This window comes from Filicampus tigris, chromosome 17 (assembly GCF_054856515.1).
Source record: "Filicampus tigris isolate MCC_2025a chromosome 17, RoL_Ftig_1.0, whole genome shotgun sequence".
NCBI classification, from domain to species: domain Eukaryota; kingdom Metazoa; phylum Chordata; class Actinopteri; order Syngnathiformes; family Syngnathidae; genus Filicampus; species Filicampus tigris.
Genome location: NC_141233.1, coordinates 14,487,590 through 14,511,269, shown reverse-complemented (window position 1 = coordinate 14,511,269; position 23,680 = coordinate 14,487,590). Strand labels below are relative to the sequence as shown.

Here is a 23,680-nt window from a genome sequence, read left to right as displayed (position 1 = left end):
TACATCCCCATTTGAAGCACTTAGAGCTGCACACTAATGTGCTGTGATATTCTCCAGGGCGGGTCATGGCCCGATACCCTCCCCCGCCACCCGACTCTCTTCTCCTCAAGCTCATCTTGTCCGTGTTAGGTTAAGCGAGCATCTTAGGACACAATACGCAGCCGACTGTCCGCAGCAGACCCAACGGTGATCTCATTGTTATTTTTATGCAAAGATCATCTGGAAGCTGAGTCTCAGATCCCTTGTGGTGAGTCGATTCATTTCCCCCTCACCTAAAATATTCAAATGATTGTTTCTTTAGATTACCAAAAGAAATTGTGACATCTCAGAAAAAAACAGTTAGAAATACTTCATGTTTTCTTTTTCTTCATGTGATTTATTAATTTGACTGTGCACATTTTGACTTCAAAGCATCTTATTTAATTAAAATGTTCATAATACTTAGTCTAACCATCTATGTATTTATATTTCTCCCCACCTCTAGTCATTTCAGACATAATTATTGTATGAATTAATGACTAAAACAGCATTCACAAGGTGCTTTGGCGCAAACAACATCAGTGAGTCAAGCAAAGCAAATTCTGTCCATAATCCATTTATGGTTTATTAATAAATGAAGCCAAATGCAAATTTCATTACAACGTTTTAAGAGCTTGCTCCATTTATAAATCTTGCCCGCTATCATGTTCCTTTAATGCATCTTGGACAGTTTCCATGCTGAGTCATCGGTTCCCCCGTTTTAAAACAGAAAATGGGAACAAGAATATCACTTCCCATTATCATTTATACAGTGTTTCTACATTTGGTAGTAAAATGTATTTTTGAACTAATCATGCAGCATTATTTTTCCCCCATTAAACTTGCGCTTGTAAAAACAAGGCATGACATCCCAACCAATGTGTGCAATAGTCATGGAGATGTTTTTATTTTTTATTTTTATTTTTTTTAAATATTATAAACAAAGTCTTTGTTAGTCTGTGGCAGACAAACATCACATGTCTGCTGCAGAGGTGATCTGCAGTCATGGTAACTTCACTGTGTGCTTTTTCCACATTCCACAAATACAATTCAGCCTTCTCAGACTTTGTGAAGAATAACAGTGAAGGCATTTCTTTTGATTTGATTTTTTTTAATTTTCATTTTCATACTACAAAAAGCATGTAACATTTGTACACGACGTACACAAATATAAAGCACACTGATGCAATGAACGTGACTTGGCAGTGCAAAAATACCAACAAGCATAATAGAAAATGGGAACACGTAAGCATGAATTGGATTGGACCGGAAAGGCTGCTTTATTAAATGAATGCCAAATATTTCAGAATTTAAAATACAATGCTGGAAGGGGGTTGACTGGGGCGGGGCTACACAGATTTCTGACGGGGTTATATCACCCCCTAACTCCGACGTAACGAAGCGAATTCTAAAATGGTGATTATTCATATCTAGGGAGACAATATCAAGAATATTTGTCATCATAATTTGTCTTTAGTATGGATAAATTCGTTGCCACCAGATGGGGGGTGGCAACTGCGCATCTGGTGGGGGGTGGTGCCACTCTGATGCGCTAACTCCACATATGAAGGCGGCAGCCCAGATTCAACCCCCAAGACACCCCCCCCCCCACTCCCACCTCAGAACTGTCAGACGGATACGTTCACCTCTCGGCCCACTGCCGCCTCATGAAAATATTGTTTTATGCATGAGTTTGACCCCATCCTCACTCTGCGGGGGACCTCATCATCCGACTGTAACCTCGTGTTTAAAGCGCACATACAAACAAGCTTATCATGAGTCCTCTCTGGATCTTTTTGCGGTTGTTGCAGACGCCTGGGTGCGGGGATGAAGAAGTCCGAGAAGTACGCCTTCTCTCTGGAGGCCGACGACAGGACAGAGGCCGAGAAGTGTCGCCGCAAAGCACCCAAGCAAGACGTTCTAGAGTCCGTTTTAACTGTGGGCCACGAGGCACCCAAAGCCCCCATGGACACAGACTACCAGGAGGAAATGGAGGACGCCAAACCTCAAATAAGATTCAACCTCAATTTTAACAAGTGAGATTCTCCTTCCTGTCCACGTAGATAGCTTCTCGGTCCGACTTTTTTTTTTTGGTGTTGTTATATAATGTTGTGCATACACTGTTGTGCTGCGGTCACTTGTTGATTTATAACTTTTGACAAAGCTTTTCCATCTGTTGACTGTGTCTGTATTAGAATAGAATGAAAAGTAGAATGCTAGCAGAAAATACGGTACAAAACCAAAACATTACAAATCCTGATTGTGACGGAGTGATGAATGTTAGGTATGATGTGTCGTATATATATTTACCTCAAACGCCGCAAAAAAACCTTTCACACGCACCGATAAAATTCTCACACGCAACAAAAAAACTCACATATCGCTTGTAAACCTCTCGCACTCAACAACAAAACTCACTCTCACGTTGACGTCTCACACAGTGAAAAACCTCACACTTGACGAAAAAACTCACAATTGACCCAAAAAATCCTTACACTCATTTAAAAACGTTTCTACTCACAAAGAAACAGCTCTCACAACACCCGAAAACTCACAATACAAAAAATCACCCGCAACAAAAAACTCACACTCAGCAAAAAATCTCACAGTCACCAAAACACCTCACACACACATCTCGCAAACCTCTCATACACAACAAAAAACATTCACCCGCCATAAATTACACTCTATAAAAAAACTGTCACACACACATAACACTCACAAACCTCTCACACTCAACACCAAAAAACTATCACACAACTAAAAAGTCCATGTCAACAAAAAACTCACACATAACAAAAACCTCTTTTACTCTCTGTAAAAGCCTTTCACACATTAACCCTAAACCTATCCAAAAAGCTCTCACAATTACCCCCAAAAACCTCACCCAAACGTTTCACTGCAGTTAATAACACTCTCTCAAGCAAAAACACACACGCAAAGACTCACAAAGAGACCTCTCACGCAACCCAAATAGCAAACATTAGAAAAAAAACACGTAAAAAAACTCACCTGATAAAAAATACTTTTACACATAAAACCTCATACGCACAAAAAACCTTTCGCATGCAACAAAAAACTCACACAAACCATAATACCCACAAAAAAAATCACACCCACCTCTCGCACACAAGAATAAAGTAATTACTCACCAAATATCCTCCTATTATCCAAAGAGAGAGAAACTAGTCAATTGTGAATATGACGTGGTCGTTTCTTGTCCAATGTGTTGTGTTTCCAGGGGGATCCGAGGTGTGGATCAGGACAACACCAACAGGGACAGCCAGACGTTTGACATCGACAGGCTGTTTGAAGCGGCGGCCAGCGGTGATGTCAAGCGACTGGAAGGCCTGTCCCAGTACCTGCACCAAAACATGAAGAAACTCACCGATTCTCTGTGTGAGTCTGGCGAACCCCGCATACCAATTTTTAACCTCTTACCCCATTTTTTTTTTTTTTTTTTTCATGTGAGAGACCACACACGACTATTAGTGTACTTTACCAGGTTTAGTTGAAGTTGCAACAACCCCCACACGGATGACAGTAAACTTGAGTGGATTTTCACTCGCAGATCAGTCGTATGGAAAAACTGCCCTGATGAAGGCCCTGCTGCACCTCCGTGACGGCAAGAACCCGACTGTTGAACTGTTATTGGACATCTCAGAGAGGACGGGCGATATTAAAGAATTTGTCAACGCGGCTTACACTGACAGTTACTATCGAGGTAAATTGGGACAATTATCCAATCGTTCCATTTTCTATCCCGATGATGCTGTTTCGGGGTCAAGATGAGCTGGACTCTTACCTACTTTGGGTAAAAGGTGTACAACGAGCTGGACCGGCTGCTATCACACTTGACACATATCGAGATGGACAAGCATTGACATGCACTTTTGCACAAACTGCAACCACGATCCTAAAATCCATACAAGTTGTTCATGTATATATTAGGGATGTAATGATTCACTCAAGCCCCGATTCGATTGTCGGTTCCCGATTTTCGATTCGATTTTTCAAAAATTGCTACCATGCTGTGCACTGGTGTGGTTCTGCAGCCATACGCAATACGCAATTATGTTTGGCGCAAGCGCATACCGGTAATTTGATCTACACATTCAAAATGTTTCAAGACATAATTTTCTAGGTGAATTGAACCAACTCGATTTTTCGATTAATCATTACATCCCTACTGTTTATGGATGAACAGGGCAGACGGCACTGCACATCGCAATCGAGCGGAGGAGTCTGAGCTACGTCAAGCTTCTGCTCAGTAAAGGAGCCGACGTCCACGCGAAAGCCTCTGGGAAATTCTTCCAGCCGCAAGAAGGCCCCAACTTCTACTTTGGTGAGTGCATGAGAGGAGTGTCGCACAAATGTCATGTATCCAACTCAGGTCCGGGCCGGGGTCTTCACCACCGCCACCATCTGTGCACGCAGTTTCCCCCTCTATTCGAAAAATGGATTATAAGCGACAAAAAGGTTCAATGCGGCAAAGCACTATGTTTGTCTAAGGGAAGATCCTCAACTCACTCCCACATAGTTCCTTGGCAACAATCATTGACCTTTAACCATTTATTGAAATACTAGCCTTCCTTTGTGTACATGATAAGAATTGATTGCAAACTAAAAAAAAGAAAAAAAAGAAAATACCCCATAAAGCAAGAAATGTGGCACAATTTATTTATTTTTTTTGTCTCCAGGCGAGCTTCCTCTGTCTCTGGCAGCATGCACAAACCAGCCTGACATGGTGGAGTTCCTCTTGGACAACGAGTACCAGCAGGCCTACGCCAACGCACCCGACTCTCAGGGTAACACGGTGCTGCACGCCCTGGTGGTGGTGGCCGACAACACCAAGGAGAACACTGACTTATTCATCACCAGTATGTACGACCGCATCCTGACCACCACGGCCCGGCTGAGGCCCAAACTCAACTTGGAGGAGATTGAAAACAACAACGGCCTGACGCCTCTCAAACTGGCTGCCAAGACTGGAAAAAGCGGGGTACGGCTCAGAAGCCACGATAGAATGTGGCCGAGTGCGGGGTGCTCAATAGTGTTCTGCTTTCATGTACAGTAGCCAAGCTAAATATTTGCAACACCTTAGGATATGATGCAGTAAAATACAAACACCAGAATAAACATTTTGTTTATTACACTGTAAGCCTTTGCTGGAAAATTGGTGATGCAGTTGCCCTATGCGAGGGGGGAAAAAATCGCAGCAGTTTCACATATAATTTAAACATATAATAATGCTGTGAATAATTATAATAACCAAAATAAAACAACAACAAAATATTATTATATTTTTTTAAATACTGAAATATAAAAACAATACAGTCAACATACTCACAAAAAAGTACGTCACTGGATCAACCAAAATGACAGGGTTAAATGATGGTCTAGGTGATTATCATAATAAATACATAAATGATTTGATAAAGACAATGCAAAAATATTAGTCAGTAATAATAATATATGTGTGTGGATTTCAAAAATAAAAAAAGTTTCATTTTATGAAAAAAAATCATCATCATAATTATCAGTCAACATACTGTCAACATACAGATGTTTATTGTAAAGAATAAAATAAATAAATAAAAATGACTCACCAAAAAACACAGTATTTTACTGGCAGTGGTGATCCAATAAAATACAGTACTGTAATCAGTAATAAATAAAAAAAAAATACAATCATGAACTGGATAAAAATGTACAGTATTACACTGGAAAGTGCGGCAACATACTGTCGAAAATTTGCGTATTTTGCTGGATCACTGCTGCCAGTAAAATACTGCCATTTTGACAGTAACACGTTTTACATTCAAAAATAAAGCGACCTAGCGGTTAGCACGTCTGTCGATGATATTCTGCCTGAATAGGTGAGCCTTGACTAACACGTCGCCTGCCTCTTTTGCAGCTTTTCCCGCACATCCTGAAGCGCGAGTTCCAGGAGAGCCACACCAAACATTTGTCTCGTAAATTCACCGAGTGGGTTTACGGGCCAGTCCAGAGCTCCTTGTACGACTTGGCCTCAGTCGACTCTGCCGACAACAATTCGGTCCTGGAAATACTGGTCTATGGCAGTGACATCCCCGTGAGTCCCCGTGTTAAAAATTGTCTGAGTGTGAGTCCGGACTGCTGTCGAACGTTTTGTGTGTCCGCTCCCAGAACCGCCACCAGATGCTCCAGACAGAACCTCTGCGGCAACTTCTGGAAGACAAGTGGAAAAAGTTTGCGGGCCGAATATTTTGTCTCAACTTCCTGGTCTACTTCGGGTACCTGGGCATCTTCACTGCGGTGGCCTACAACAAGAAAGACGGACGGGTGGCTGCTGAAGACCGCGTTGTCTCATCTCGGTGACCAAATTCCACTTATGTTAACATTTTATTGTTGTCTTCAGACACCATTCCCCCTGGAGCACAGCGCGACGGGTTACCTGTATATTTCGGGGCAGATACTAATAACAATGGTGAACTGCTATTTCTTCGTCGCGGGGGTACGTAAACCTCGCATGCGCACGTTTTCCACCTTTGTGCATGTGGTGCCTCGACCAATGAAATCATCAAGATGTTCTATGTAGTTATTAGATATGAAGAGGAAACGACCAAAGCTGCAGACCTTGCTGATTGATGGATATTATGATATTCTTTTGTAAGTAACACGTGATCCAATGCAGATGGCCCGTGTGATCATGATGTATTGTAACATGCATTTCAGCCATCCATTTTCTATAAGGCATTTTTTCTTTTTTTTTTTTTTTTTACAAAAAAAGGCTTGCTCCCACATTACCAAAACATGCATGTTGGGTTAATTGACGACTCTAAATTTTTCATCAATGTGAATGTTTTTTTTTTTCTTCCTGCAATTGGCTGGAAACCAGTTCAAGATGTACCCCAACTCTTAGCCAATGTCATTTGAGACCTAATGGGGACAAGTCATATGGAAAAAAAAAAAATGGATAGATGGATGGACGATGTTATGTCCATTCTGTGACCTTTTTTTTAGCTTTGTGCAGGCTGTCCTCTTTCTGGCCGCAGCCGGCCTTTATGTCTTTGGGAGACAAGAATACCTGGGCTTCCTGGTGCTGTGTCTTGCTCTCAGCTGGGTCAACCTGCTCTACTTCGCCAGGGGCAGCAAACACATGGGCATCTACAGCGTCATGATACAGAAGGTACTGCACTTCCCCAGCAGCTACAGTAGAGCGCACTATTGCAAATCCCCTCGGCAACCATTTTGGATCCTTGAGGCGCTACGGCTTTTCCTCTTTGCAGATGATCCTCAGCGATATCCTGCGCTTCCTGTTCGTCTATGTTGTCTTCCTTTTTGGATTCTCAGCAGGTCGGCCTACGACCCTCCCAATCAATTTCTTTTTAGGAGTCAAACCTGCGTTTTGTTGTGCACTTAGGCCTATTATTCTACCGTATTTTAATATTGGTCATACTTGGAGAGCTGTGTATTTGTTGAGGTTGAACTTGCTGTAACAATCTTGACAACCACTGAATGAAACAGTTATGAGGCTCGTCTTAATACTTTTGTCCCTATGGAATGGTTGACATTCTATCATCCGTCACAGCTGTGGTCACGCTGCTCATTGAGCCCCCTGTGAGAAACACCAGCGACAAGAGGGGCCGCCTCTTCGGTCCGCTTCACCCCGACTCGGAGTGCATCAAGCCCACCTTCCGAAATATCTCCTACACCACGCTGCAACTCTTCAAGTTCACCATCGGCATGGGTGACATGGAGTTCACCGAGCACTACCAGTACAAGGAGGTCTTCTACGTGCTGCTCATCTTTTACATCATCCTCACTTACATCCTGCTGCTGAACATGCTCATCGCCCTCATGAACCGCACAGTGGAGAAGATCACCATGGAGAGCACTAGCATCTGGAAGCTACAGGTCAGCCATACTGTTGGTAGACTCCGCAGCTCTGGTTTGACATGATTTGTTTTGTTTTGTCAGAGGGCCATCACCATCCTGGACATGGAGAAAAAGTTGCCATTATTTGCGAGGAAGAGGCTTCGCTGTGGGGTGGACAAAAATCTGGGCACGCCCACTGAACAAGATCGCCGCCGCTGTTTCAGGTCAGCTTCGATCAGCGAAGTGAAGTTCAGGGTTCAAATCTCTTTGCAGGTCCCACGTGGCAGCAATGCGGTGCTGTGTGGGCAGTAACGCACCCCCAATTTTTTTTTTTTTTTTTACAAAAATTGCGTGAAGTGGATTTCTGTTGTGTAATGGCTGCCAATCATTGGTGTTTGTATGGGGAACGTGCGCCCCCTTGTGGAGCAGCACGCTGGGACAATTCTCAAAATATGTTTCCTTTCATTTTTCACCCCCACTTGTTTCGTTAATTCTAACTTTGTGTTACTGTTGTTTGATTTTAATTTAATCTATTTTAAGAAAAAATGTGAGGTCAACTCCTGTGGTTTTCATTGGCGTGTGTGTGGGAGCACCACAAGGATGGGGCACTGGCCTAAATCGAGATTCAAACAGAACTGTGAAGCACACGCGCTAACCAGTGGCACTTGCAAACACGTTGCGTCACACGTTAACCTGTTGCTGTTGCTGTGGATCAATATTGAAAACGAAATCGATTGCATCTTGTGACGTTGTAGTTGTCCTTAACAACAACTGAACCTCTAATTGGCGCATGTTTCCTCATGTCATGGCAGAGTGGAGGAAGTCAACTGGAACAAATGGAACATCCACCTGGGCAAAATCCATGAGGAGCCCGGCTACGGTGATCGAAGGGGGCGGTTGACGTCAGACAACGCGCCGATTCGGACGAACAGAGGTGCACGAAAAGAAACGCGTACATCAGTGATTCCCAACCAGTGCAATATGGCCCACAAAAAAAAAAAAAGTATTGACTGGTCCAAAAATTACGGTCTCCTTTTCCATCTGTGTCAGTGACATAAAGTGAGAGGCAGAACAATGAAATGCCCTTCAACTCTATGGCGGAAGGTACAATTAGCCTGTGTATCCATCTGTTGCTATTCATGCAACAGAATAATAGAGTAGCCGAAAGAACACCTTTGTGTTCAAGTTTAAAGACCCTGATTGTACACCAAGTGCATACGTTGAGACGAGATGATCGTAATTTCAGTACAAAGGCCTTTTGCGACATTTTGTTCTGTCATTTGCCGCGAGATTTTTCTAATGTCAAATGTGTGCCTTGTCTCGATAAAAGCTGGGAAACATTGACGTGCTAATGACTAGTTTCATCGCCTTCATTTCCTTTTTGCTCCACAGGGAGGAGCTGGAGAGGCTTATTTGCAGAGAGCAGACGAGGACCACAATCCACTGAGATGAGCAACTTTCCAGCGTGAACACAGGAAATAGACTGATTAGTCAATGCAATTTGATTTGAAAAGGAAATATCTGCAAAATAACAGGAGCTCGTGTTTTAGTCAGTATGCAACAGTGCACATTCTTAATTTAAAAACAAACAATTGTGTAAGTCTTGGACTGAGCAGCACTAAAAGGGCCATTATCAGTATCAGTGGCCAAGGCTATTTCAGGGGGTCCACAGACTATTACAATAAATTTGTTTCTCGACTTATCAATTGCAATCGGAGTGTCAAATGTTGAAATGTACATACTAAGAACACAAGAGATGAGATTTATGTATATATAATTTGCAGTTTATTAACAATGCAACAATGAAAATGTAAAACATTTTGGCAACAATTTTTCAATCATGCATTAATAAAAACGATTGTTTACAAAAATGGTGAAAATGCACCAACGCATTCATAGTTACTCACACGCTCCCCTCTCTCTCTCTCATCAATATCTTAACAATGCAGAAAATGTAAAAGATAACTTGGTAACAACTTTTCAATAATTCATTAATAACTCATTATTACAAAAGTACTGAAAATGCACCAACACATTCATAGTTACTCACACAATATCTCTCCCTCCCTCCCTCCCACTTCCTCCCTCTCTCTCATCTAGGGCTGTCCCAAACGATTATTTTTCCGATTAGTCGACCAATACATTTTTTGACTAATCCAGCAATTTTTGTGTTGACGATTATTAATTTACAAGGTCTTTTTTGTGAAAAAAAGTGACCATGTATAGTAAGGCGTTTTTTGTGAGAAAAAAAAAAGCGACCATGTATGTTAACAAGACGAAGAAGAAGCAGCAGCAGAAAAAAAGAAGACGAAGAAGTACTGTACACAAGTCACCCAGCTCCCAGACAGTAGTAGTACAGACATCAGGAGCGAGTGGGGCAGTCGACTGTGCCACACTCCAGTCCAGTAGGTGGCGGGAATGCACCTAGGAGCAGGTTGCCAACCACCAATCAAATCTAACAAATGAAGAAGAAAAAGAAGAAGAAGAAGAAACTGAAGAAAAAGCGTATACATCCGTTTCGATGACCAAGTCTCCTGGTGATTGGCAGCTGTGTTTTCAGTGAGTAATTTCAAAAATTTTAAACTCTCTATTTGCCATTTATATACGCACTTATGTATCTACACTATTTAGGAGCTTAATTACGGAACTGAGGCCTTGTAGTTTGTTTATTGTTACTCGCTACGTCACTGGAAGCTCGCTATCTATTGTAAAACAAGGTGGCTCGTCAACTAGCACGCCCACGAGTCGAACTAATTTCGAGGCAAATGCTCTCCCCATGTTCCCCTGCTGCTGGTCATCTACCTGCACATCTCACCATCAACATATTCTTCAAAGGTACTGCATGCTGCTTGTTCCTTCCATTTTCTTCTATGTAGCATTATGCCTCTGGTGGCTCGAGAGGGTCAAAACATTAGGGACACCGGCACAGTCTAATGACACCCAATGTTGTTACTTTTAGTTTAAATCGTGTCTGTGTTTGAAATGTATAAAATTAATGAATGTGATTTCTCTGTATTAAAGGAACCATTATTTTTTCTTCAATTCAAAAGAGTTCTCAAATGCCTAAAGGAAGGTTTTTACTTACCATGACAACCTGGGGCTTTGTGACTACAGCTAGGGCTGCTCAATGTTGCTAACTTTGTATCTTTTTTGCAAAAATGTTGTGACTTTTCTAACCCTTTGTTTAAAAAAAAAAAAACGAGTAGCAAGTTATTACGTTTAAATAAAATAATTGAAAAATCTAAAATTGAAATAAAATAAAAATACTTTTTCAAAAATGAAGATAGTAGTCCCCCCCATCTGGGTTCACACTGCAAATGAAGCCACCACTCTGCTGATCACCCATAAAGATTGATTGTAGAGGCAGAGCTGTCAAATTGTATGTTGTCAATAAATGTAGTGTGCTGGGGCGTTAAGTTGCCAGACACAAAGAGCCTCCACCCCAACATCAACAACTTAGCCGAACCTTTGATTATGCGGTGTACAGGTGCAGCTTCACTGAGGCGTCTTGAATATGTTGCTGACCAAAATGTTGTCTTGCTTTTTTTTTTTTTTTTATGCTGCCGATTGCAGTGAAGAAGTCGTTAAATAGATAAGCCATTTCAGAAATATAAATTCTATTGCAAATAAGTGTAAAAACTCAAAATAAATCAAAACACCTTTAAATTATTAAGAATGTCATGACCTATCTAAATTGATCTTAAAAAAAAATCTTGAGAGAATCTTAAAAATGAACTTTTATGTCATGAAGTGTGTTACTTACTGCTTTTATTTTCTGTTTGACCAGATGGATGGAGGAGGCTTCGTGCTCAAAGGTGCAGCCGACGGGCATGGAAGGCAATGGAAGGCCAAGCTGCATTTGGACCCGTGTGAGTATTGAGCAAAGTTGTGTGCTGGAGGAGCTGATGTGTGATGTCACATCCCATCACAAGGTGGACGTGAGTGCACTCAACTTCTGCACTGTGAACCACAATACCATCATCAGACCCTTCTGGAAATGTTTTTGAATGACAATGATGTTGGCCAAGTTAGTTAAAAAAAAAAAATAGTACATCTATTTTTGACTAACTTGGTTCACATCAGTGTCATTTAAAAACATGTCCAGCGGTGTGTGATGATGGTGTTGTGCTGTACACCTTTTGTCCAGTGAGCTCACGTCCCCCTTTGGTGCCATCGCCTAAGTGTGTGCGCGTCATTTAAAGTAAGTGACGTCACACATGAGCTCATCAAGCAGGCAACACTTAAGCCGCTTCCGACATCAATGTCTGTGTGTGCAACTTGAGTTAGCTCACACAAACATTGACTGGTGAAATACTTCCAAATTATGTTAGCTTCTCTGTCCAATAAATTGTTCAACTTGAATTGAAGTCTTTGTGTTTTATTGGTAAATCTGCCCTCATTTAAAGCCTTTCATGCATGTCGTTTGCTGCGTTGGAAAACTATCCCTGCTTGAAGTCTTGAGGTGAGAGTTGCACGTCAGTCACTACCACTGTGGACACAAGTGTCACATTACTACTCCTGTTTGTCTCTTTGTGACTCAAAACTCGAGCAATGTTTAAATCGAGCTTTGGGTCATGTGCGACTGAGGGCAATAGTAAAAGACTTGTGTCTCATGTAGTGACTGAAATGCAACTTTGACCTGAAGACTCAAAAGTGCCTTCCCCCAAAACTATCTGCTGCTAGGACCGCCCCTAACTCCGCCCAATTTTGAATCAACCAATCACAAAGCAGATTAAATTTGCATAACCAACCAGAATCGACTAATTTGCATGACCACGCCCACTTTTGCTAATCCGACCAATCAGAGCGCTCCGAATTTGCATAACCACGCCCACTTCAGATCCAGCCAATCACAGCGCTTCTGATTTGCATAGTTCCGCCCATCCATTGACCAATCACAGCCTTTTATCTGCATTGCTCCAGCCCCCCCAGCGAATCAGAAAGCCTTATTCCAGCCTTGCCACACCCACTTTCCAGTATATTCCGCTGATCACCGACCCCCCCAAAAAAAATTGGGGAAAAAAATTTTGGGGGGAAAAATTTTGGAAAAAAAATTTTGGAAAAAAAAATTTTGGAAATGGTTTAGGTTTTTTTTTTCGGGGAGTTTTGTTACTTTGCTTTAAGCAAGTTTTTTGTGATGTAAGAATGAAGTTGAGAGCTTAAGTGTTATTTGTAATCAAGCTTTATTTCTTTTGCAGAGTAGACAATCGCAAACAAACAAGTTACAAGTTGGATGACAGTCTGCTCGTTGCTTGGTAGTGAAGTGGTCGGCCAGGCAGAAGACAAAGTTGCAAGTTGGATGACAGTCTGGTCGGCCAGCGAGAAGACAAAGTTGCAAGTCGGATGACAGTCTGCTCGTTGCCAAGTGGTCTGCCAGCGAGAAGAACTTGGACAAGCGTGTGGACCTAAGACAAAAAAAGAAATCATCTGTGAGTCAAAAGTTAGGTCAAGGTCTGGTGCAAAAGATGTTTGGGGCTTGAAACCTACCAGCAATCAAGACAAGCCTTCACAGGTGCGTTATGATGCAAGATAATCTTGTTTCTTGCTGACTAGAAAGGGGAAGAAAAAAACCAAAAGTATTTGGTCAGAGAAGTTGTCATGAGGATTGTGCAGTGGAAAGAATTTAAAGAGCATACCGTCAAAGTGTAAAAGTCTCCCATTTCTTCTCAGGCTGCCTCCAAGTTTGGCTTCAGCACCTCGTGGACGAGCAGGCAACAAGAAAGGCAAAAGTGTTGCTGGTCTCTGGCTGTGAGGAGGTACGCGATCGTGCACCACACTGGACACAAGAACAAATCATTCAACTCTGTCGAGACAACTGGAACATGCTAGCTGAAATGAAATGTTGCTTTTTCTTACCAACAGAGGACTCGTCCTCGGGCAGACGCACTTTTGAGTCACGTTGCAGCTCGTAGCACTACAGTGGCGCCATCTGCAGGACAAGGAACATGTGAGTACACATTACTAACCTGAAATGCAGTTACGTTTTACTGTTACGCTTCTGCAGGCGCTCCTCATTGATGCAGTCATCTGGAACGCTATGGCATCAGCAACATACCATGAATGTAGTGTTTCACCTTTAATGACATGGCGACTCATTTTTAGTTGACTATAAAAACATTTTGATTCACTGCAAGGGCTGGTCTAGCTCCTGAAACTCTGGACTGGTGCGGACTTCTCCCGGATGGACAAAGCTGCAAATACCACAAATGACGGACCAGACAAGCTGCTATTTTTAGTATGTTTATTTGCATGTCTTAATATTGAAGGCAGCTTTGAGGACCTTCCACATTTATGGAGAATTTCTTTGCCCAGCAGGTGGAAGAGTCCCTGACTGGAAGCTTGCAGAGCTGCCCAAGAAAAAGCAGGCGAGTGCTCTTTCAACATGCATGACTTTTTGTAGCCCGTTTAACCGGTCAGCAAGTTGATCACCGCACCACCTAGAACAACAAAAAACAGTCAAGTACTTTGATTCATCAAGTGTGTCTTCTGCAACAGGTCCCAACCTTGACCAAGAGGAGCTCGACTTCACAAGTTGATCAGCGCCACCTGGTGGACAAGAAAGCAAAAAGCAGAAGTTCAGATGGGACACCGCTGGAAAGTCACATGGGGTCTCATGATCCTCCTTCGGTTTCATCCAGAATCTTGGCTGGTGCTTCTTTCTGGAGTGATACTGCAGCAAACATTAAAGTTGACAATGATCGTGACGTGTTGAATGTTCTCACCTGACTCAGGTGTCAAATCCAGGTCCAGAAAGTAAAAGTCCTGCCCCCAGTTTGGCTGTAGCCGCAGGTGCTTCCACTGAAGCGGCAGGTAAACGAGCTCCCCACAAGTCAAATTGTGGCTGAGTTTTTACCTACTGGTCAGCACATGCGGAAATAATTAGTCAAACATTTGTACATGTATGGAAGCGTGCGTTTTACCAGTGAGGAGAGCAGAGCTGGATGCCTCAACAGCGTGGTAGCCTGAAAGACGAGGTAACACAAGCATTCCACTTGCAAATTCTCAGCTTGACAAGCTACATGACATTCTGTAGACATGCAAAAGTCTCATGACGCCATGTCCTAAAAAGACAGGAAGTCGGCCATTTTAAAGAGTAATTTCTCTGGACAGAAATTAGAATCATCACACAGAATTGATTTAGTTTGTTTAATGACGATACCTTTTACATAAAAGACAGAAATTGTGCGATTTTGCAGTCAACATGGCCGTTTTGTTGAACATGCAAGCCTGTGGACAGAAATGAGACAGTTAACACGCATGCATGAAATGTACTTTGATTTGTTAAGTTTAACTGTGAAGTTTTGTCTACTTACCTTCGGCAAAACGGCACTTTGGTCCAGATGCTGGAAAAGGCTGGAGCAAACGCTTAGTTAGTCATCAAGTAGCCGCGTTAGTTTAACAAAACAACTTAACCATGAATAAAGATTTAAATTGTTGCATTCATCCGTTTATCAGTATGTACGTTGCAAAAACGCCTTTTGGTGTCGTCTAAAGCCGTAGGAAGCGTTAATTGGCAACGCTAGAGCAAACGCTTTAGCTTAGCATGTTAGCAAGGCGTGAGCACGCCAAAAGTGATTAAGTTCAAAGTGTGCAAAAGCAGTGAGTTTTAAGAGGCTAATAAAGATTGAGCACTCACCTTGTCACAGTTTTCGATGATCTTGCGGAGATGTGTCCCGACTGTGGAGCAGCGGGTGGACGAGGACGACTGCAGTCTTTCAGCAGCTGAGAAAGAATGACTGGCTTTTTCCCCGACTTAAATAGGTTTCCGGTGATGACGTCACTTCCAGAAGAAAAATAAAATAAAAACATTTAGTACAGAAAGTTAAGTAGTCGACACTAGTGAAAAGTTTGTGTCACATTGGGAGCGAAATAATGGTGGCATTGTCATGAACGATTGCCGGGATTCGAACCCGGATCGTCAGTTAAGGATCCGGAGGTGGTTACCGCTCGACTACCACCAAGTTGAAAACACTGCATCTCCCTACAGGATATATCAGATATGGTGACGCAGTGAGGACGAAAGTGTAGATTAATGGATAACCAACCGGGACGTCACAGAAGATCTAACTTGGTCGAATGGTTAGTGACATTGTTTGGTCGTTGGGGGACTCGGGTTCGATTCTTGCTTTGTTCATTTAATTTGTAAATGGAGTAAAGAGTAAGGATCGAACCAGCGTCTCCGGAATACCAGGCCACTTCTTATACCACTCGACCATCTTGACGGAGAAAATTCGAATTTTTTTTGTGTATTTATTGGATTATGGTCAACAGAACTTCCAAACATCCATCTATCCAGCAATTACCCGAGCCGCTTATCCTCAGTTAGATGAAAAAAGGAAATGTAATTGGGGAGAGGGTTGGTATCTCTTGTGAAGTGGTCACCTACACATTCCACGTGGACTGCGTGATGACACTCAAACCTAACAAATAAGCCCCCACCCCACCGGTGTTTTCTACCACTAACTTCATGATGTCATCCATCAGGAGAGAGTTTGCAAAGTCAACTTGGTTTGAAATTGAAGACGAACATGACAAAGAGGCAGTGTAGTTTGTTACGTTGCTTTATTGGGGATCGTAAATAAAGTGCTTGAATAAAACACACAAGTGTCTTCTTGTCTGCTTCAGTCACAAACAGTTCGTGTTTTAGCTTCAAGATGCTTTGTCGATAAAGGCAACTGCTGGGAGGTTGAGGTTGGGGGGGTGGGGGTTGGGGGGATCGGGTGTAACTGTGTCGCTACTGGTCCGACAGGTCTGTAGCCTTCACCTGCAACACACAACGAAACATGATGAAATCAAATTTAATAATAATAACTATTAAAACTATTGGGGAGAAAAAAATGGGAAGACTTTCCGAGCCCCCCTCCCCAAAGTATTACGTGTCATCGGGAATATACACCACCGCTCATCCCACCCCTAGCCCTAAACACCACTACCTTGTAACAGTCAGCTATTGTAGTACGGTGTCTCGCCACACGATGGCGTCTATATGTTTTTTTTTGGTGTAAATTTCTTTTTCCCTGAACTTCAGTGCAGCTTTTGTCATGGACTAGGTCCGCTGGACCCGACCGCTGTGCTCTTAAGTAACTGCTGGGGAAGTATTGTTTTGTAGCAAATCAAACAACGGCGTGTGGATTTATTTACATTTAGAAATTTAGATTAATTTATATAGGCGGAAGCAACTTTTAAATAGCTGTCCACTGTAGTGACCACTGTGCATGAAAGGGTTAAACTCCTGCCAGACTGAATCTGCTTCTGTTAGCGACGAAAAGGTTTCGTTAGCCTTCTAACGTCAAAATCATGACAAACCGGGGGTTTGACGCCCACCCAAAAGAAAAGCGATCGACGAAAAAACTGTCCACGCTCTTGTTCACCGCTAGCTGTTGCCATGGTTACAATGCACGCACATCGCAGTCGTTTAGCATTCTGAAGATAGCTTTACATTTAAACGCACATGTGTTGTCCTTTCTCGTGTCCTCATTAATAGTTATCACAGAAGAAGATAATTATACAACACCCTGGACTGCTACCTGCGTGCAGTTTAAATGTTTATTTACCGTAACATCGGTGCTAATTTTGGTTAGCATGTCTGCCTTGTACTGTATGATAGCATTTAGCAAGCGGACGTTCGTTGTTTAATCACTTGTTTTACACCCCAGTTGCATGGAACAATAGCTTGGAGTGACAATTAAACCTGAAGTAAGAACTTCTGCCTCTTACTTGTAGAAGTGGTTGGAAGGTGCCCTGCCCTGAGATCATCTTGAATGTAGTCGATCGATAAGAACACGTTGAGTTAATTTGCCTGAATCCAGATGACTACTACCGTTTGACAATTGTACACAGACTTGTGTATTGTACATACATATTTGACAAGATCGATATCATACCTCGGGTCAGTAATCCAGTCTTCCTGTTGACGTTTCTAAGATCGCTATCGCCATCTCCTGGTCACTCGGAGAAATGCTTTCGGTGACAACTTCCGGGAATCTAAAACCAATATATGATCCCTATTTCGATTTGTGTCTCGTGATATATTCTATTTTCGTTTTAGAATTAAAGATTGAACATCAAACTGGTTTTAGACATTTTCTTACTCGTTCCAGACACCAAACTAGAAAATCAAGCTGTATTTCAATTTTGATATTAAAACGAAAATCAAATAACGAGTCGTTTTTCAATTTTTAATATCTTGTTTCAAACGTAACATCCAATGACCAAAAGAGACCATATTGCAATACTAGCTCAAACGTTAGCATCACTATCTGAAACAGTCCAATGCGCAGCTTTCTTTTGTCTACATCGCATTCGAATACATTTAAGATGACAAGACAGGCATATTATGTGAATAAAATGCTTGACAGTCAGTGTTGTAGAAATAAACAAGTATTTACTATGACGCTTTGTCGATTCACCACATTTTTAGTAACTGTTGATATAGAAGTTTGACTGAAGTCGCCAAAATGGATCACGAAGAACCATGCGCGTCCCTCACTCCGTGTCGTGTTGGGAACATCCCGGCTGTAACTGGATCCTTCTCATTGGTCGACAAAACGCCGACAGGATCACAAGGTGACACAGGTGATCACAAAGACCCTGATCCCGGCCTTTATGCAAGTTGCATTTCATCACAGCCAAATGAGCTTTAATCTAGCACACGCTTGCCTCTACTTCCCGTCGCGGGCCTGGATCAATGGTGTGAGATTTTTGCAGCAATTAGTATGTCACATTTGGTGCTTACAACTGACTGAGTGCAATACCTGTCTATTTATGTCATGCCATGGTTCCTGTTTGTACATGAATGCGCCGTATAGTCCAAACATTGGCTCAGACCCATGCGAAAGCATAAATTAGAATTTTATTTTATTATTACAATATTACAAAAAGAGTAGCACAACTCTCACGCGCTTGCTTGCTTCTTATCCGTCTTCAAATGACAAAAGGTAGGCTATGGACCTTCTTCCTTTCCACAGCAATAGAACAGGAGGGGGGGGGGCGGGAAGGGAGAACTTAAATAAGCAAATCAAGTATTATAAATAGTCACAACTGCAAAACTGAAGCTTTGAAACTTGGAAAGAAAAAAAATGTTACAGCTCAGTAACTACACATTGCTAAAATATACTGTATAATTAACATCTCACTCATTTTCTTGCTTCCCATGTCAAATCTCTAAAGAATTGCTCTGTCTAGTCAATACAAAATAAAACGACCAGGGGGGAGAGGAAAAACACAAAATGCCCCTTATCCTCCCACCCCCCCATAAAGAAAAAAAAAAGCGCTGTGTATCTGTATTTCTTACTACCTTCCTTCTCATTATTTGGGGTTTTTATTAAAACCATGCTCGAGGAAAGTCCAAGGACCAAACAATTAAGGCTTTTTAGGGGTTGGTAGGTGAACAAAACATGGGCGTCATCGTGGTCTCGCACACACGCGCGCGCGCGCACGCACACACACACGACCCAGCAACACTCACACAATCATTAAAGTTCAAATGTTACAGTAGTCTAGTAGGTAAGCCAGTGTACAGTAAAATAAACAATGCGTTTGCTGTTCCAACAGAAAGTCTGCTTTGTTTGCCATCCGCGTCATCTTGCAAGTGATCAATTTGGTCTTCACATCGCAATCAGTAGCAAGCACGCGTTCGCTCGGGAGTTTGATCCCCCGTGGCATCAGTAACACTATGTACTCGCATCAATTGTGTCGCCTTCAACGCCAATCGTCTCCACATTCAAGTAATACGTTTGTCAGGGTTACGGGTGGGGGGGAAAAAATGCTATGCGAAAGAAAATGGCACGTCTCCCTAATACAGCGCTCAACATAAATGGCTGCGCAACCCTTGGAAAGAAGCGTTTGAATCCAACAGCGTTCTGAATTGTGATGACAACACTCCAGTGGTTGAATTATTGTAGCTACTTTTTTTTTTTTCATATTTTGGCTTCGCTATACCCCCGGTGGCATATAGCGGGACTCCATCCATCCATAGATAGGCGGGGCCTAAATATGGTGTTTTCCAACTCATCTCTTGGCCGTGTTCTCATTTATGTTGAGCGCTGTAGAACGTCTCCGTTTGACTCGGGCCGTCTTTAACGCTTTATGACCTTTCCGCTCAAAACTCTTGGCAACCGAAGCCTTCCCGGCCCGGCCGCGAGGTTTTTTTTTTTTTATTTTATTTTTTTTAAAACACCTGAATTCATTGCAGCATTTGAAGCAGGACAGAGCACATTGCCGTGGCAACACGCACGCTCCCCGCTGGGTCCTTGCTATGTACAAACAACCTGATTGCGTTTGTCTGTACGTGGCAGCAAGGAATCAAGTTTCAAATAGTCCTATTACACAAATAAATAATTACATCTGAAAATAGTAGAAGCTCTGCGCACATACACACACACACACGTTTCCGTTGTTTCAAACAAGATTATTAGACACAGAAAAAGTCTTTCCTTGTCTGTAGTCGACAAGTCGGAGCCAGAAGTTCCTCGCGGCACATCCAACAAGAGATATTGCCGCTGTTTTGTTTTTTTTTCCGGCGAGGAATTGACTTCTTTGCGCTTGAGAAACCCTTACAAACGTGTCGAGTGGAAATAACACAGGATCTGTGGAGACCCAGGCACACACATGTATGGTGGAGCTAAAAGCAGGAATGACACACAGTAGAAGCGTCAACACACTTGGGAACAGGATTCCTAATTGTTCCAGGTAGAAGCATTCGCTAACCCCAAAAGAAAGGAAAAACAAAACAAAACAAAAAACAATTGATCACTTGCAAGACTTATCAAAGGAAGAAGAAAAAAAAAACTACTGTTCTTCATGAATTTAAATATATTCATTTACCCTCTTTAAGATTAGCAGTTTTGTCAAGTTATGGTGTTTTCTTAAGACTAAACAAAAATGGGGTTGGGGTTGGGGGGCGTTTTGGATGCTAACTTGCGGAGACAAGGCCATAGCTTATCTGTACCCTGGATGCTGGATGAGAGCGCTTCTACCATCCCCGACCTCCGGCCCCACCCTGCTCACAGGGGGCCTGTGCATCTTGCCCATTAACCCGAGATTCTGATCGCGGAAGTAGGGCGTCTGGAAGTCCCCACCCATGTAATCTGCCGTTTGCATCAGATTAGTTTGGGCCGAGGAGGTGGAGGAGCTCACCGGTAGCCTGTAATGGGGAGCCCCCGGGGGCCCGCATTCGAGTGCGGCGCAGCCCCCTGGGCCGGCCCCGTGGAATGGCATGGCTACGTCCTGAGAGCCGGAGCTGTCACTGTTGGGCGTGGGAAGGATGCTGCTGTTCCAAATGTGCGACTGGAAGTAGTGACCGTTTGGGTAGTGGGCCACGGGGCCCGTCGGCATGCCGTTGTGGTTGACGGGCGGAGAGGGGGTGGGCCTCTCGACGGGCGGTTTCAGCATGTACGGCTGCCCCACGCACATGTCTGCGGGGTAGGCCAGTCCCTTAAAGTGGAAGGTGGCTTCCCGGGCGGGCTGCTTGCAACCGTTGGGAACATGGGCCACGTGGGGCAACTGATGCGGATTCCAAGAGCGCATCTTCTGTTGTTGCGCGTTCGGCTGCACCTGCTGAATGGGTTTCGGGTGCAGATGCTGCTGCTTGAGATCCGTGTGGTTGGAAGGCAAGTGGTTCATGGTCACGCTGGGTAAAGGGTGGGCCCCCGCCGGCATGCTCGCTTTCTCCTGGGGGCCCAGGACGCAGTTGTGCGGGGGGAAGCCGGCGCCGGCGGCCGCGGGGTGGCTGTGCATGGACACCCTGGAGCAGGCGCTGATGAGCAGGTTGCGACTGATGGGGCTGGGGTTGGCGATCTGGCCCTCGCACACCGAGGCCGAGCCGGCGCCTTGGGCCCTGGCTTGGCAGAACTGGTTGATCTGGTGCACGATGGTGCTCAGGTCCGGCTGGTGGCCCTGGTGCAGCCCCATGGCCATCGGGAGCGGAATGGTTGAGGTAGAGACGGTCACATTGGGCGGCGCCTCGCCGTCCGGCAGCGCTCTGCTCGCCTGCAGGCCGCCGGGCGGCTGCTGCTGCTGCTGCTGCTGCTGCTGCTGAAGGTGCTGCTGCTGCTGAAGGAGGACGGCAGCGGGGACCTGCGGGTGGCCGAGCGCCGGGTGCTGGGAGACAGTCTGCAGTCTGGGCGGGCCCTGAGAGTGCTGGCCCACGGGGAGAGCATGCCTGAGGCTCTGCTGCTGAGCCAGTGGCATGTGTAGAGTCTGAGGTGCGTCCTGGGGTTGCAGGGCTAAGCTCTGCTGAGGTTGGGGCAGGTTGGGCAGGGTCGGGTGGCGGTGGTTTAAAGTGCTGGTCGAAGTCACTTGATAAGGGCCCCGCAGGTGGTTCATGATGACTTCGGGGTGCAAGCGAGCCCGGCCGCCGGCAAAATCTTTGAGGATGCCCTTGACGGCGGGCACCTTGACGATGGCCAGGAGGCCAGTCTTGGCGCTGGCCTGAGAGGAAGGGTAAGGACTGTAGCGCTGGCCCGATGTGTCCAGCCCGTTGACGGTACGCCGGACGTGATTCCGCTGCGGGACCTTGACACTGTTGGGGAAGATTTTGATGGTGAGGGGGTTGTTGGCAACTTTCTTAGCATAGGCATCCAATTCTGCAGGGGTTGGGAAAGGCGCGGATCTCATCCTTTGTGTGGTGTCCCCTTTGGCGGAAAACAAAAGAGAGGAAAAACGGTCAACGGCTACGTTCGCACGGGCAAAATAACTTGAATCCGATCAGAGTCCAGATTCAAATTAGGATCGGATGCACTGTTTTCATGGACATTATAATACTGATCCGATTAGGGCGTATTCATGCGTCACACTTTCGAACGGAACAAATTATTGATTGACCGAATATACCGAAAAGCTTCCGGGAATAACTGAAACGCTTATACTGACAATAATATGTTGATGTGCGGTTAAAACGGTTTGTTCAGAAATGTCAGAAGAAGTGTTATCATGCGCGCTGATTGGATTATCAGCAATCGACAAACTACCCCTCTCGTTCGGAATAATATATTGATCGGAATGGGCTTGACCGGGTCAGAATAAACCGAATGGGGTGAGTAAATGAGGCATTTTACACTCCAGCCGGGCTTTTAATCCGAACAAATGTTGTCCTTGTAAACGGAGCCAATGACTAGAAAAGCTGTCATCCAAGTATAATTCTTTGGCGTGAATCAGCACAATCCCATAACAGATCAATCCTGTTCGATCACACGGCAGCTGACACAAACCCCGTCGCAAATATTTAAGGAGATCCTGTCCCCTTTTTATGAGAACCGTTCCGGTGGTTTTTGTGTCACCCGTACCCGCGTGACAAACAAAACAAAGCAACAGACACGGGTGAAAAATAACCTCTTTGGGGCCGAGGTAAGAAGCGGCTACGCGGCAATGACGCTCCCCCCCGCCCCGCGGCTGCGTCGGCGAGAAGCAAAACAACGCGGCGAGCGCGACACGACAGCAGACGAGTAATCAGACACAGGCTCTGATCTGCGGGGAGACTTTGCTGGCTCCAGCTAGCAGACATTTGTTACACCTGCCTAAGCATTCGGGCTAAATTTAACCTCTCAAAGTGACAGTGTGAACATGACGGTGTTCGTACGTGACTGGGCGTGAAGGTGGTTCACTTATGAGCTCATTTCAAAAGGATAGAAAAAGAAAAAAGAAAAAAAAAATGTGGACGTTAGCTAATGCGATGGTGCAACGAGCATACTGTTTCCGATGCCAAAGTTGAGGAAACAAAACTACACAGCCGTTCTAAACTCTACCATGGCAGATTGAACTGAACTGACTATTCGGCTAAAGTAAAGCAGATAGCGAAGGCAGT

At 44.0% G+C, this 23,680-nt stretch overlaps 2 protein-coding genes and 2 long non-coding RNA genes across 12 annotated transcripts in view; 2 read left to right on the top strand and 2 right to left on the bottom strand.

Annotated features, from left to right (window-relative positions):
• The first annotated feature begins 38 nt into the window (after window positions 1-38).
• Window positions 39-9,745, top strand: trpv1 (transient receptor potential cation channel, subfamily V, member 1). Its single transcript, XM_086013288.1, has 16 exons — window positions 39-247; window positions 1,830-2,054; window positions 3,260-3,417; window positions 3,590-3,742; window positions 4,226-4,363; window positions 4,719-5,020; window positions 5,936-6,112; window positions 6,187-6,342; window positions 6,419-6,514; window positions 6,599-6,669; window positions 7,024-7,189; window positions 7,290-7,356; window positions 7,592-7,917; window positions 7,981-8,102; window positions 8,691-8,812; window positions 9,271-9,745. Exons 2-16 carry the CDS (start codon window positions 1,846-1,848, stop codon window positions 9,345-9,347), a joined length of 2,340 nt encoding a protein of 779 aa, XP_085869414.1. The 5' UTR covers window positions 39-247; window positions 1,830-1,845; the 3' UTR covers window positions 9,348-9,745.
• Window positions 9,746-10,362: 617 nt separating this feature from the next.
• Window positions 10,363-14,582, top strand: LOC147133536 (uncharacterized). 3 transcript variants are annotated; one of them, XR_015090365.1, is made up of 9 exons: window positions 10,395-10,437; window positions 10,596-10,713; window positions 11,666-11,747; window positions 13,077-13,390; window positions 13,549-13,634; window positions 13,741-13,825; window positions 14,013-14,113; window positions 14,191-14,243; window positions 14,374-14,582. It is a non-coding gene; the product is annotated as an uncharacterized LOC147133536 (long non-coding RNA). The 3 variants fall into 3 exon arrangements; XR_015090363.1 differs by lacking the exon at window positions 10,596-10,713 and having other exon boundaries at window positions 10,363-10,437; XR_015090364.1 differs by having other exon boundaries at window positions 10,377-10,713.
• Window positions 13,051-13,972, bottom strand: LOC147133537 (uncharacterized). Of its 2 annotated transcripts, XR_015090367.1 has the most exons (5): window positions 13,953-13,972; window positions 13,735-13,807; window positions 13,515-13,654; window positions 13,366-13,427; window positions 13,051-13,283 (listed from the first exon to the last, which is right to left on the bottom strand). It is a non-coding gene; the product is annotated as an uncharacterized LOC147133537 (long non-coding RNA). The 2 variants fall into 2 exon arrangements; XR_015090366.1 differs by having other exon boundaries at window positions 13,735-13,967.
• A 1,669-nt stretch (window positions 14,583-16,251) lies between the features above and the next one.
• The window catches only part of fam222ba (family with sequence similarity 222 member Ba), a 39,831-nt gene continuing 32,402 nt past the window's right edge, over window positions 16,252-23,680 (bottom strand). For 5 of the 6 annotated variants that reach the window (XM_086057524.1, XM_086057526.1, XM_086057525.1 and 2 more), the window contains one exon: window positions 18,709-22,511. In XM_086057524.1, coding sequence (XP_085913650.1) covers window positions 20,818-22,511 — 1,694 coding nt within the window. In that variant the 3' untranslated portion in view covers window positions 18,709-20,817. Of the gene's footprint in view, window positions 16,643-18,708; window positions 22,512-23,680 lie in introns of those variants that run through there. The other variant, XM_086057527.1, reaches the window with a different exon arrangement.